General features: G+C 48.3%; 1 protein-coding gene across 7 annotated transcripts in view; it reads left to right on the forward strand.

The window, feature by feature from the left end:
* Positions 1 to 10371, forward strand: part of VANGL2 (VANGL planar cell polarity protein 2) — a 28708-nt gene extending 18337 nt beyond the window's left edge. For 2 of the 7 annotated variants that reach the window (XM_074529297.1, XM_074529298.1), the window contains exons 6-9: positions 150 to 286; positions 1180 to 1315; positions 3216 to 3447; positions 4938 to 6026. In XM_074529297.1, the coding sequence (XP_074385398.1) occupies positions 150 to 286; positions 1180 to 1315; positions 3216 to 3447; positions 4938 to 5198 (766 nt within the window). In that variant the 3' untranslated portion in view covers positions 5199 to 6026. Of the gene's footprint in view, positions 1 to 149; positions 287 to 1179; positions 1316 to 3215; positions 3448 to 4937; positions 6101 to 6524; positions 6763 to 7398; positions 8764 to 9245 lie in introns of those variants that run through there. The other 5 variants (XR_012577328.1, XR_012577330.1, XR_012577329.1 and 2 more) reach the window with 5 other exon arrangements.
* The last annotated feature ends 2723 nt before the right edge of the window (positions 10372 to 13094 follow it).

The raw sequence follows: 13094 nt of genomic DNA on the forward strand, positions 1-13094 counted from the left end.
GGCTCCAACCCGACCTCGGACATTGCAGGGATGGCACATCCACGTTTTTTCCCGGGAATTCCCTCCCAGCCCCTGCTGTCCCTCGGTGTGTGTCCCCCCCACGCGTTCCCGCTCTCCCCCTGCCCCACGTTCCCGATGTTCCCCCGCAGCATCCAGCGAGCGGCCGTGTGGATCCTGGAGAATTACTACCACGACTTCCCGGTCTACAACCCTGCCCTGCTCAACCTCCCCAAATCCGTCCTCTCCAAGAAAATGTCCGGCTTTAAGGTCTATTCCCTCGGCGAGGGTGAGGTTCCATTCCCCCTTTCCCCTCTTGGCTTCTCCGTCTTCTTCTCCTCCCATTCCTCCATCCTCATCCTCACGTTCGCTCTGGTGGACGTTTCTCCATCCCTGTCCTCGTGTTCCTCTCAGGAATTTTTTTGGAGGGAGCTCCAGGGCTTTCCTCCCTTCTTTTACGGAATTTTTTGGGGGAACTCTGGGTTCTTCCTTTCTGGAATTTTTTTGGAGGGAGCTCCAGGGCTTTCCTCCCTTCTTTTACGGAATTTTTTGGGGGAACTCTGGGTTCTTCCTCTCTGGAATTTTTTGGGTGGAGCTCTGGGTGCTTCCTCCCTTCCTCTCTGGAATTTTTTGATGGGAGTTCCAGGAGTTTCCTCCCTTCCTCTCTGGAATTTTTTGGAGGGAGCTCTGGGTTCTTCCTCTCTGCAATTTATTGGGAGGAGCCTCAGGGTTTCCTCCCTTCCTCTCTCAAATTTTTTGGAGGGAGCTCTGGGTGTTTCCTCCCTTCCTGTTTGGAATTTTTTGAGGAGAGTTCCAGGGATTTCCTCCCTTCCTCTCCAGAATTTGTTTGAGGGGAGCATTGGGTGTTTTCTCCCTTCCTCTCTGGATTTTTTTGGGGGGATAACTCTGGGTGTTTCCTCCCTTCCTCTCTGGATTTTTTTGGGGGTAACTCTGGGTGTTTTCTCCCTTCCTCTCTGGATTTTTTTGGGGGTAACTCTGGGTGTTTTCTCCCTTCCTCTCTGGATTTTTTTGGGGGTAACTCTGGGTGCTTCCTCCCTTCCTCTCTGGATTTTTTTGGGGATAACTCTGGGTGTTTTCTCCCTTCCTCTCTGGAATTTTTCTGGGGGGAGCTCCGGGTGGTTTTCCCGAGCTCAGCCCCGCTCTGGATGGCTCCGCCAACAGAGAATTCCACCAACAACTCCACGGGGCAGTCGCGGGCGGTGATCGCGGCGGCGGCGCGGCGGCGCGACAACAGCCACAACGAGTTCTACTACGAGGAGGCCGAGCACGAGCGCCGGGTGCGCAAACGCCGCGCCAGGTGCGTGAAAATCCCCGGATTCCTCGCCTTGGGAATGCCATGGGGGGCCCCTTCCAGGTTTTTCGGGTGGTCCCAGCTCATCCCAAGGGTGGTCGTGTGGGTGGATCTTCAGCCGAGTTGGTTGGTGCTTGGGTTGCTTTGTCCATTTGGGTGAAGCCCAGCAGATCCAGGATTTCCGTCCCGGATCCGTGGAGATTCCCATTCCAAATCCGTGGGGTTTGCGTCCCAGATCCGAGGGAGTTTCTATCCCAGTTCCCATCCCAAATCCAAGAGGTTTTCTGTCCTAAGTCCAAGGGTTTTGCATTCCAGTTCCAAGGGAGATTCCATCCTAAATCCAAGGAATTTTTCCATCCCAAACCAAAGCAGTTTTCTATCCCAAATCCACGAGTTTTTCCATCCCAAATCCACGAGTTTTTCTGTCCCAAATCCATGAGGTTTCCTATCCCAAATCCACGAGTTTTTATCCCAAACCCACGAGTTTTCTGGTCCCAAATCCACGAGTTTTCCCATCCCAAATTCACGAGTTTTCCCATCCCAAATCCATGAGTTTTTCCATCCCAAACCCATGAGTTTTTCCATCCCAAATCCATGAGTTTTCCCATCCCAAATCCATGAGTTTTTCCATCCCAAATCCATGAGTTTTTCCATCCCAAACCCACGAGTTTTTCTGTCCCAAATCCACGAGTTTTCCCATCCCAAACCCACGAGTTTTCTGGTCCCAAACCCACGAGGTTTCCCATCCCAAATCCACGAGTTTTCCCATCCCAGATCCATGAGGTTTCCCATCCCAAACCCACGAGTTTTTCTGTCCCAAATCCATGAGATTTCCTATCCCAAATCCACGAGTTTTTCTGTCCCAAACCCACGAGTTTTTCTGTCCCAAATCCATGAAGTTTCCCATCCCAAACCCACGAGTTTTTCCATCCCAAATCCACGAGTTTTCCCATCCCAAACCCACGAGTTTTTCCATCCCAAACCCACGAGTTTTTATCCCAAACCCACGAGTTTTCCCATCCCAAACCCACGAGTTTTTATCCCAAACCCACGAGTTTTTCGGTCCCAAATCCATGAGGTTTCCCATCCCAAACCCACGAGTTTTTCTGTCCCAAACCCACAAGTTTTTATCCCAAACCCACGAGTTTTCCCATCCCAAATCCACGAGTTTTTCCATCCCAAATCCACGAGTTTTTCTGTCCCAAACCCACGAGTTTTTCCATCCCAAACACACGAGTTTTTTGGTCCCAAATCCATGAGGTTTCCCATCCCAAATCCACGAGTTTTTCTGTCCCAAACCCACGAGTTTTTCTGTCCCAAATCCATGAGGTTTCCCATCCCAAACCCACGAGTTTTCGGTCCCAAATCCACAAATTTTTCCATCCCAAATCCATGAGTTTTTCCATCCCAAACCCACAAGTTTTTCCATCCCAAATCCACGAGTTTTCCCATCCCAAACCCACGAGTTTTTCGGTCCCAAACCCACGAGTTTTTCCATCCCAAACCCACGAGTTTTTACCCCAAACCCACGAGTTTTCCCATCCCAAACCCACGAGTTTTTATCCCAAACCCACGAGTTTTTATCCCAAACCCACGAGTTTTTACCCCAAGTCCACGAATTTTCCCATCCCAAACCCACGAGTTTTTATCCCAAACCCACGAGTTTTTTGGTCCCAAATCCACGAGTTTTCTGGTCCCAAACCCACGAGTTTTCCCATCCCAAATCCATGAGGTTTCCTATCCCAAACCCACGAGGTTTCCCATCCCAAACCCACGAGTTTTTCTGTCCCACATCCATGAGGTTTCCCATCCCAAATCCATGAGGTTTCCCATCCCAAACCCACGAGTTTTTATCCCAAACCCACGAGTTTTTATCCCAAACCCCGGGTTCCCTTCTCTCCCGCAGGCTGGTGGTGGCGGTCGAGGAGGCCTTCACGCACATCAAGCGGCTGCAGGAGGAGGAGCAGAAGAACCCGCGGGAGATCATGGACCCGCGCGAGGCCGCCCAGGCCATCTTCGCCTCCATGGCCCGCGCCATGCAGAAGTACCTGAGGACCACCAAGCAGCAGCCCTACCACACCATGGAGAGCATCCTGCAGCACCTCGAGTTCTGCATCACCCACGACATGACCCCCAAGGTGCCCACACGGGGGGTTTGGGTGGGGTTTGTCCCGTTTGGGGTCAAAAATGAGGGGTTGGAGTGAGGTGGGGTTGGGTTCTTCTCGTGGGGATCTGGGGATGGAGCTGGAGCTGCTGGAGAAGGGAATGGAGAATCCTGAGGGTGATGGAGGGGCTCAGCCTGGAGAAAAAGGGGATCCAGGGGGGATTTGGGATCTGATCCCAGGGGAATTTGGGATCTTTCAGGAGGTATTTGGGGTCTGATCCCAGAGAAAAGGGGGATCCAGGGGGAATTTGGGATCTTTCAGGGGGGATTTGGGATCTGATCCCAGGGGGAATTTGGGATCTGATTCCAGGGGAATTTGGGATCTGATTTCAGGGGAATTTGGGATCTTTCAGGGGGGATTTGGGATCTGATCCCAGAGAAAAGGAGGATCCAGGAGGGATTTGGGATCTGATCCCAGAGAAAATGAGGATCCAGGCGGAATTTGGGATCTGCCAGAGGGAATTTGGGATCTGCCAGGGGGAATTTGGGATCTGATCCCAGGGGGATTTGGGATCTTTCAGGGGGGATTTGGGATTTTTCAGGGGGGATTTGGGATCTGCCAGAGGGAATTTGGGATCTGATCCCGGGGGGAATTTGGGATCTTTCAGGAGGGATTTGGGATCTGATCCCAGAGAAAAGGAGGATCCAGGGGGAATTTGGATCCTTTCAGGGGGGATTTGGGATCTGATCCCAGAGAAAAGGGGGATCCAGGGGGAATTTGGGTTCTTTCAGGGGGGATTTGGGATCTGCCAGAGGGAATTTGGGATCTGCCAGGAGGGATTTGGGGTCTGATCCCAGAGAAAAGGGAGGATCCAGGGGGAATTTGGGTTCTTTCAGGGGGGATTTGGGATCTGCCAGGGGGGATTTGGGATCTGATCCCAGGGGAATTTGGGATCTTTCAGGAGGTATTTGGGGTCTGATCCCAGAGAAAATGAGGATCCCGGGGGAATTTGGGATCTGCCAGAGGGAATTTGGGATCTGATCCCGGGGGAATTTGGGATCTGCCAGGAGGGATTTGGGATCTGATCCCAGAGAAAAGGGGGATCCAGGGGGAATTTGGGATCTGCCAGGGGGAATTTGGGATCTGATCCCAGGGGAATTTGGGATCTGACCCCAGGGAATGGGGCAGGACAAGAGGGAACGGCCTCGAGCTGTGCCAGGGGAGGCTCAGGGTGGGAAATTTGGGAAAATCCCTCCTGGAAAGGCCTCGGAAGGGGCTCAGGGAGGTTTGGAGTGACCACTCAAGGAATTCCTGGAATTCTGGGGGACAAGGTGGGGATTGGCCCCAGCTCTGACTCGATGACCTCGGAGCTCTTTCCCAACCTGGACAATCCCCAAAAATCCTCCAAAAATCCCCAAAAATCCCCAAAGCAGCACCACGGGGCAATTCTCCCCCCAAAACAAACCAAAACCAGGTCTGGTCCACCTGGAGGTGACATCCCCATGTCCTTGTCCTCTCCCAAGGCCTTCCTGGAGCGGTACCTGACGGCCGGCCCCACCATCCAGTACCACAAGGACCGCTGGCTGGCCAAGCAGTGGACGCTGGTCAGCGAGGAGCCGGTGACCAACGGCCTCAAGGACGGCGTGGTCTTCGTGCTCAAGCGCCAGGACTTCAGCCTGGTGGTGTCCACCAAGAAGATCCCGTTCTTCAAGCTCTCCGAGGAGTTCGTGGACCCCAAGTCGCACAAGTTCATCATGAGGCTGCAGTCGGAGACCTCGGTGTGATTGGGATTTTTCCCCGAATCCCTTCCGGCTCCGAATCTCCCAAATTTGGCTCCTCCGGCGCCGCCGAAAAGCGGGAAAGGCGCTCCCGGCTCCGGCGCCTTGCTGGGATCGTGACCACTCGTCCTCTGTTGAGGTGGCTGAGCGCCTTCTCCTCCTCATCCTCCTCCTCCTCCTCTTCCTCCTCATTCCCGAAATCCGGATCCCTTCGGAGCCGGAACTCAAGGGCTAACCCCGAGAATTCCCAACTTCCTTCTTCACCAGCGTCCTGGAGCAGCTCCGAGGTCCTGCTGACCTCCTGCTCCTCCTGTCCGTGTTCTCCTGGACGTCTGTCCTGGCTCTGGCCTTAAACCACTTCCAGCTTGGGATCCCAAGGGAATTTTGGAAGCGTCTCCAGGAATCCGTGGCTGCTATGGAAAAGCTCCCCCCTGGTGCACCCCCAGGTTTTGGGAGCGTCCTCCTCGCCTCTGCTGAATTTTTAGGAAAAACGAGCAGAAATCTGGGGGTTTTGGAAGGGCTGAATTTTTTGGAAGTGTCCTCCTCGCCTCTGCTGATTTTTTAGTAAAAACGAGCTGAAATTTGGGATTTTTTGGAGGACTTGAAGGTTTTGGGCGCGTCCTCCTCGCCTCTGATGATTTTTTAGGAAAAACGAGCGGAAATCTGGGATTTTTTGGAGGACTTGAAGGTTTTGGGCGCGTCCTCCTCGCCTCTGCTGATTTTTTAGGAAAAACGAGCTGAAATTTGGGATTTTTTGGAGGACTTGAAGGTTTTGGGCGCGTCCTCCTCGTCTCTGATGATTTTTTAGGAAAAACGAGCTGAAATTTGGGATTTTGAGGAGCTGAATTTTTTGGAAGCGTCCTCCTTGCCTCTGCTGATTTTTTAGGAAAAACGAGCGGAAATTTGGGTTTTTAAGGAGCTGAATGTTTTGGGAGCGTCCTCCTCACCTCTGCTGTTTTTTTTAGGAAAAACGAGCTGAAATTTGGGATTTTTTGGAGGACTTGAAGGTTTTGGAAGCGTCCTCCTTGCCTTTGATGATTTTTTTAGGAAAAACGAGCGGAAATCTGGGATTTTTTGGAGGACTTGAAGGTTTTGGGAGCATCCTCCTTGCCTTTGATGATTTTTTTAGGAAAAACGAGCGGAAATCTGGGCGTTTTGGAAGGGCTGAATTTTTTGGAAGCGTCCTCCTCACCTCTGCTGAATTTTTAGGAAAAACGAGTGGAAATCTGGGATTTTTTGGAGGACTTGAAGGTTTTGGGAGTGTCCTCCTCGCCTCTGATGATTTTTTAGGAAAAACGAGCGGAAATTTGGGATTTTTTGGAGGACTTGAAGGTTTTGGGAGCGTCCTCCTCGCCTCTGCTGATTTTTTAGGAAAAACAAGCAGAAATCTGGGATTTTGAGGAGCTGAAGGTTTTGGGCGCATCCTCCTTGCCTCTGCTGATTTTTTAGGAAAAACGAGCGGAAATTTGGGATTTTTTGGAGGACTTGAAGGTTTTGGAGGTGTCCTCCTCGCCTCTGCTGATTTTTTAGGAAAAACGAGCGGAAATTTGGGCATTTTGGATGGGCTGAATTTTTTTGGAAGTGTCCTCCTCACCTCTGCTGATTTTTTAGGAAAAACGAGCAGATATCTGGGATTTTGAGCTGAAGGTTTTGGAAGTGTCCTCCTCACCTCTGCTGATTTTTTAGGAAAAACGAGCTGAAATTTGGGATTTTTTGGAGGACTTGAAGGTTTTGGAAGTGTCCTCCTCACCTCTGCTGAATTTTTAGGAAAAACGAGCAGATATCTGGGATTTTGAGAAGCTGAAGGTTTTGGGAGCGTCCTCCTTGCCTCTGCTGAATTTTTAGGAAAAACGAGCTGAAATTCGGGATTTTTTGGAGGACTTGAAGGTTTTGGGAGCGTCCTCCTCGCCTCTGCTGATTTTTTAGGAAAAACGAGCAGATATCTGGGATTTTGAGGAGCTGAAGGTTTTGGGCGTGTCCTCCTCACCTCTGCTGATTTTTTTAGGAAAAACGAGCTGAAATTTGGGATTTTGAGGAGCTGAAGGTTTTGGGAGCGTCCTCCTTGCCTCTGCTGAATTTTTAGGAAAAATGAGCGGAAATCTGGGCGTTTTGGAAGGGCTGAAATTTTTGGAAGCGTCCTCATCACCTCTGCTGATTTTTTTAGGAAAAACGAGCGGAAATTCGGGATTTTTTGGAGGACTTGAAGGTTTTGGGAGTGTCCTCCTCGCCTCTGCTGAATTTTTAGGAAAAACGAGCGGAAATCTGGGATTTTGAGGAGCTGAATGTTTTGGAAGCGTCCTCCTCGCCTCTGCTGAATTTTTTAGGAAAAACGAGCTGAAATTTGGGATTTTTTGGAGGACTTGAAGGTTTTGGGCGCGTCCTCCTCGTCTCTGATGATTTTTTAGGAAAAACGAGCTGAAATTTGGGATTTTGAGGAGCTGAATTTTTTGGAAGCGTCCTCCTTGCCTCTGCTGATTTTTTAGGAAAAACGAGCGGAAATTTGGGTTTTTAAGGAGCTGAATGTTTTGGGAGCGTCCTCCTCACCTCTGCTGTTTTTTTTAGGAAAAACGAGCTGAAATTTGGGATTTTTTGGAGGACTTGAAGGTTTTGGAAGCGTCCTCCTCGCCTCTGCTGATTTTTTTAGGAAAAACGAGCGGAAATCTGGGATTTTTTGGAGGACTTGAAGGTTTTGGGAGCATCCTCCTTGCCTTTGATGATTTTTTTAGGAAAAACGAGCGGAAATCTGGGCGTTTTGGAAGGGCTGAATTTTTTGGAAGCGTCCTCCTCACCTCTGCTGAATTTTTAGGAAAAACGAGTGGAAATCTGGGATTTTTTGGAGGACTTGAAGGTTTTGGGAGTGTCCTCCTCGCCTCTGATGATTTTTTAGGAAAAACGAGCGGAAATTTGGGATTTTTTGGAGGACTTGAAGGTTTTGGGAGCGTCCTCCTCGCCTCTGCTGATTTTTTAGGAAAAACAAGCAGAAATCTGGGATTTTGAGGAGCTGAAGGTTTTGGGCGCATCCTCCTTGCCTCTGCTGATTTTTTAGGAAAAACGAGCGGAAATTTGGGATTTTTTGGAGGACTTGAAGGTTTTGGAGGTGTCCTCCTCGCCTCTGCTGATTTTTTAGGAAAAACGAGCGGAAATTTGGGCATTTTGGATGGGCTGAATTTTTTTGGAAGTGTCCTCCTCACCTCTGCTGATTTTTTAGGAAAAACGAGCAGATATCTGGGATTTTGAGCTGAAGGTTTTGGAAGTGTCCTCCTCACCTCTGCTGATTTTTTAGGAAAAACGAGCTGAAATTTGGGATTTTTTGGAGGACTTGAAGGTTTTGGAAGTGTCCTCCTCACCTCTGCTGAATTTTTAGGAAAAACGAGCAGATATCTGGGATTTTGAGAAGCTGAAGGTTTTGGGAGCGTCCTCCTTGCCTCTGCTGAATTTTTAGGAAAAACGAGCTGAAATTCGGGATTTTTTGGAGGACTTGAAGGTTTTGGGAGCGTCCTCCTCGCCTCTGCTGATTTTTTAGGAAAAACGAGCAGATATCTGGGATTTTGAGGAGCTGAAGGTTTTGGGCGTGTCCTCCTCACCTCTGCTGATTTTTTTAGGAAAAACGAGCTGAAATTTGGGATTTTGAGGAGCTGAAGGTTTTGGGAGCGTCCTCCTTGCCTCTGCTGAATTTTTAGGAAAAATGAGCGGAAATCTGGGCGTTTTGGAAGGGCTGAAATTTTTGGAAGCGTCCTCATCACCTCTGCTGATTTTTTTAGGAAAAACGAGCGGAAATTCGGGATTTTTTGGAGGACTTGAAGGTTTTGGGAGTGTCCTCCTCGCCTCTGCTGAATTTTTAGGAAAAACGAGCGGAAATCTGGGATTTTGAGGAGCTGAATGTTTTGGAAGCGTCCTCCTCGCCTCTGCTGAATTTTTTAGGAAAAACGAGCTGAAATTTGGGATTTTTTGGAGGACTTGAAGGTTTTGGGAGTGTCCTCCTCGCCTCTGCTGATTTTTTAGGAAAAACGAGCGGAAATTTGGGATTTTTTGGAGGACTTGAAGGTTTTGGAGGTGTCCTCCTCGCCTCTGCTGATTTTTTAGGAAAAACGAGTGGAAATCTGGGATTTTTTGGAGGACTTGAAGGTTTTGGGAGCATCCTCCTCGCCTCTGCTGAATTTTTAGGAAAAACGAGCGGAAATCTGGGGGTTTTGGAAGGGCTGAATTTTTTTGGAAGCGTCCTCCTCACCTCTGCTGATTTTTTAGGAAAAACGAGCGGAAATTTGGGATTTTTTGGAGGACTTGAAGGTTTTGGAAGCGTCCTCCTCACCTCTGCTGATTTTTTAGGAAAAACGAGCGGAAATTTGGGATTTTTTTGGAGGAGCTGAAGATCGAATCGAGGTTTTGGGAGGGTTTTTTTTGGGTGGGTTTTGCTGCTCCTGGGGCGGATCCACATCCCAAATTCCCAAATTCCAGCGGGAGCTTCCCGGCGCCGTTGGAGCAATCCTGGATCCATGACCCTGAGGAACCCCAGGAGATCTCAGTGAGATCCTTCAGGAACGTCCCTCCAAGGAGGTGATCCCACAGAATTCCCATCGGGATGCAAAAAAACAAACAAAAAAAAATTTTCATTTTTTCGCCTTCTCCTGGTTTTGTTTCTAAGGTCACAAATACCTCACGGATGGATTTGGGATTTCATTCCCAATTTTTTTGGTTTTTCTCCCCGCTCCAGCTCCCACCTCCACCCTGGTGGGGCCGGAAGTGCCGGATTTCATTCCAGCAGTTTTGGGGTCGCGTTTTTTGGGGTCGATTTTGTCCTAAGCACTAAAAAAAGGGGGAGTTTGGAGCCAGGGGAGGCTTCCCCAGTAAGCACCAGTAGCAAAATGGGGGGATCCACCCCCTACCCGAATTCCAGGAAATTCCTGGGTTTTTTGGGGAATTTTGGGGGGAATTTCGAGGGAATTTGTACTGGGAGCCCATTTTGGGCCATTTTCCTGCAAAAAAAAAAATAAAAAAAAAAAAAAAGGGGGGGTGGGTTGGATCTTCCTGTGAGGGGTGGGGAGTTCTCAATCCCATTTGGGAATTTTGGGAGATCAGAATTCCCTTTTTTGGTTCCGTTTTTGGGGTCGGGTTTGGATTTTGTTTTCCCGCAGAGCCGAGGTTTCTGTGCATGCGTGTAGAAAGTTGTAAAATGTTCAAATTAATGGTTTTTAATATATAAAGAAAGCTTGGATTTTCCCGGAGGTTTGCAGTGGATCGGAGCGTTCCGCCAGTGGTAGGAATTTTTTTTTTTCTGTTGGTGTTTGGTTGGTTTTTTCGGGCTTTTTTTTTTGTTTTATTTTATTTTATTTTTTTTTTTTCATAGAGGAACTAAAATTGTACAATTTTGTTGTTTTTTTTAATAAAATAAATCTGTTTTGGAATTTTTTTTCTTTTTTTAATTTATTTCGGCTCGGGGGCTGTGGGGCCAAGAGTTTGGGGTTTGTGGGGCCGAGGATTTGGGGTTGTGGGGCCAAGGATTTGGAATTTTTAGGCCAGAGATTTGGGGCGTTTGTCACTAAATTTTAGGAATCTATGGGGCCAAAATTTTGGGATCTACGAGGCCAAAATTTTGGGATTTATGGGGCCAAAACCTTGGGATTTTTGGGGCCAAAACTTTGGGATTTTTGGGGCCAAACCTTGGGATTTATGGGGCCAAAACTTTGGGATTTTTGGGGCCAAAACCTTGGGATTTTTGGGGCAAAACCTTGGGATCTCTGGGGCCAAATGCATGGCAGATATGGGGCCGAGGATTTGGGGTTGTGGGGCCGAGGATTTGGGATTTTTTAGGCCAGAGATTTGGGGTGTTTGTCACTAAATTTTAGGAATCTATGGGGCCAAAATTTTGGGATCTACAAGGCCAAAATTTTGGGATTTATGGGGCCAAAACCTTGGGATTTTTGGGGCCAAAACCTTGGGATTTTTGGGATCAAAACCTTGGGATTTTTGGGGCAAAACCTTGGGATTTTGGGGCCAAAACCTTAGTATTTTTGGGGTCAAAACCTTGGGATTTTTGGGGCCAAACCTTGGGATTTATGGGGCCAAAACCTTGGGATTTTTGGGGCCAAACCTTGGGATTTTTGGGGCCAAACCTTGGGATTTTTGGGATCAAAACCTTGGGGTTTTTGGGGCCAAAACCTTGGGATTTTTGGGGCCAAAACCTTGGGATTTTTGGGGCCAAAACCTTGGGATTTTTGGGGTCAAAACCTTGGGATTTTTGGGATCAAAACCTTGGGAGTTTTGGGGCAAAACCTTGGGATTTTTGGGATCAAAACCTTGGGATTTTTGGGGCCAAAACCTTGGGATTTTTGGGGCAAAACCTTGGGATTTTTGGGGCAAAACCTTGGGATTTTTGGGATTAAAACCTTGGGATTTTTGGGGCAAAATCTTGGGATTTTTGGGGCAAAACCTTGGGATTTTTGGGATCAAAACCTTGGGATTTTTGGGGCAAAACCTTGGGATTTTTTGGATTAAAACCTTGGGATTTTTGGGATTAAAACCTTGGGATTTTTGGGGCAAAACCTTGGGATTTTTGGGGCCAAACCTTGGGATTTTTGGGTCCAAAACCTTGGGATTTTTGGGGCCAAAATCTTGGGATTTTTGGGATCAAAACCTTGGGATTTATGGGGCCAAAACTTTGGGATTTATGGGGCCAAAACCTTGGGATTTTTGGGATCAAAACCTTGGGATTTTTGGGGCCAAAACCTTGGGATTTTTGGGGCAAAACCCTGGGATTTTGGGGGCCAAACCTTGGGATTTTGGGGGCCAAAACCTTGGGATTTATGGGGCCAAAACTTTGGGATTTATGGGGCCAAAACCTTGGAATTTTTGGGGCCAAAACCTTGGGATTTTTGGGGCCAAACCTTGGGATTTTTGGGATTAAAACCTTGGGATTTTGGGGCCAAAACTTTGGGATTTTTGGGGCCAAACCTTGGGATTTTTGGGGCCAAACCTTGGGATTTATGGGGCCAAAACTTTGGGATTTTTGGGGCAAAACTTTGGGATTTTTGAGGCCAAACCTTGGGATTTTGGGGCAAAACCTTGGGATTTTTGGGGCCAAAACCTTGGGATTTTTGGGGCAAAACCTTGGGATTTTTGGGGCAAAACTTTGGGATTTTTGGGGCCAAAATCTTGGGATTTTTGGGGCCAAACCTTGGGATTTTTGGGGCCAAAACCTTGGGATTTTTGGGGGCAAAACCTTGGGATTTTGGGGATCAAAACCTTGGGATTTTTGGGACAAAACCTTGGGATTTTTGGGGCAAAACCTTGGGATTTTTGGGGCCAAAACCTTGGGATTTTTGGGGCCAAAACCTTGGGATTTTTGGGATCAAAACCTTGGGATTTATGGGATCAAAACCTTGGGATTTTTGGGGCCAAAACCTTGGGATATTTGGGGCAAAACCTTGGGATTTTTGGGGCCAAAACCTTGGGATTTTTGGGGCCAAACCTTGGGATTTTTGGGGCCAAAACCTTGGGATTTTTGGGGCCAAAACCTTGGGATTTTTGGGATCAAAACTTTGGGATTTTTGGGATTAAAACCTTGGGATTTTTGGGGCCAAAACCTTGGAATTTTGGGGGCCAAAACCTTGGGATTTTTGGGATCAAAACCTTGGGATTTTTGGGATCAAAACCTTGGGATTTTTGGGGCAAAACCTTGGGATTTTTGGGATTAAAACCTTGGGATTTTTGGGGCCAAACCTTGGGATTTTTGGGGCCAAAACCTTGGGATTTTTGGGGTCAAAACCTTGGGATTTTTGGGGCAAAACCTTGGGATTTTTGGGGCCAAAACCTTGGGATTTTTGGGGCCAAACCTTGGGATTTTTGGGATTAAAACCTTGGGATTTTTGGGGCAAAACCTTGGCATTTTTGGGGCAAAACCTTGGG

The sequence above is a fragment of the Zonotrichia albicollis genome, chromosome 30 (assembly GCF_047830755.1).
Source record: "Zonotrichia albicollis isolate bZonAlb1 chromosome 30, bZonAlb1.hap1, whole genome shotgun sequence".
Lineage (NCBI taxonomy): Eukaryota > Metazoa > Chordata > Aves > Passeriformes > Passerellidae > Zonotrichia > Zonotrichia albicollis.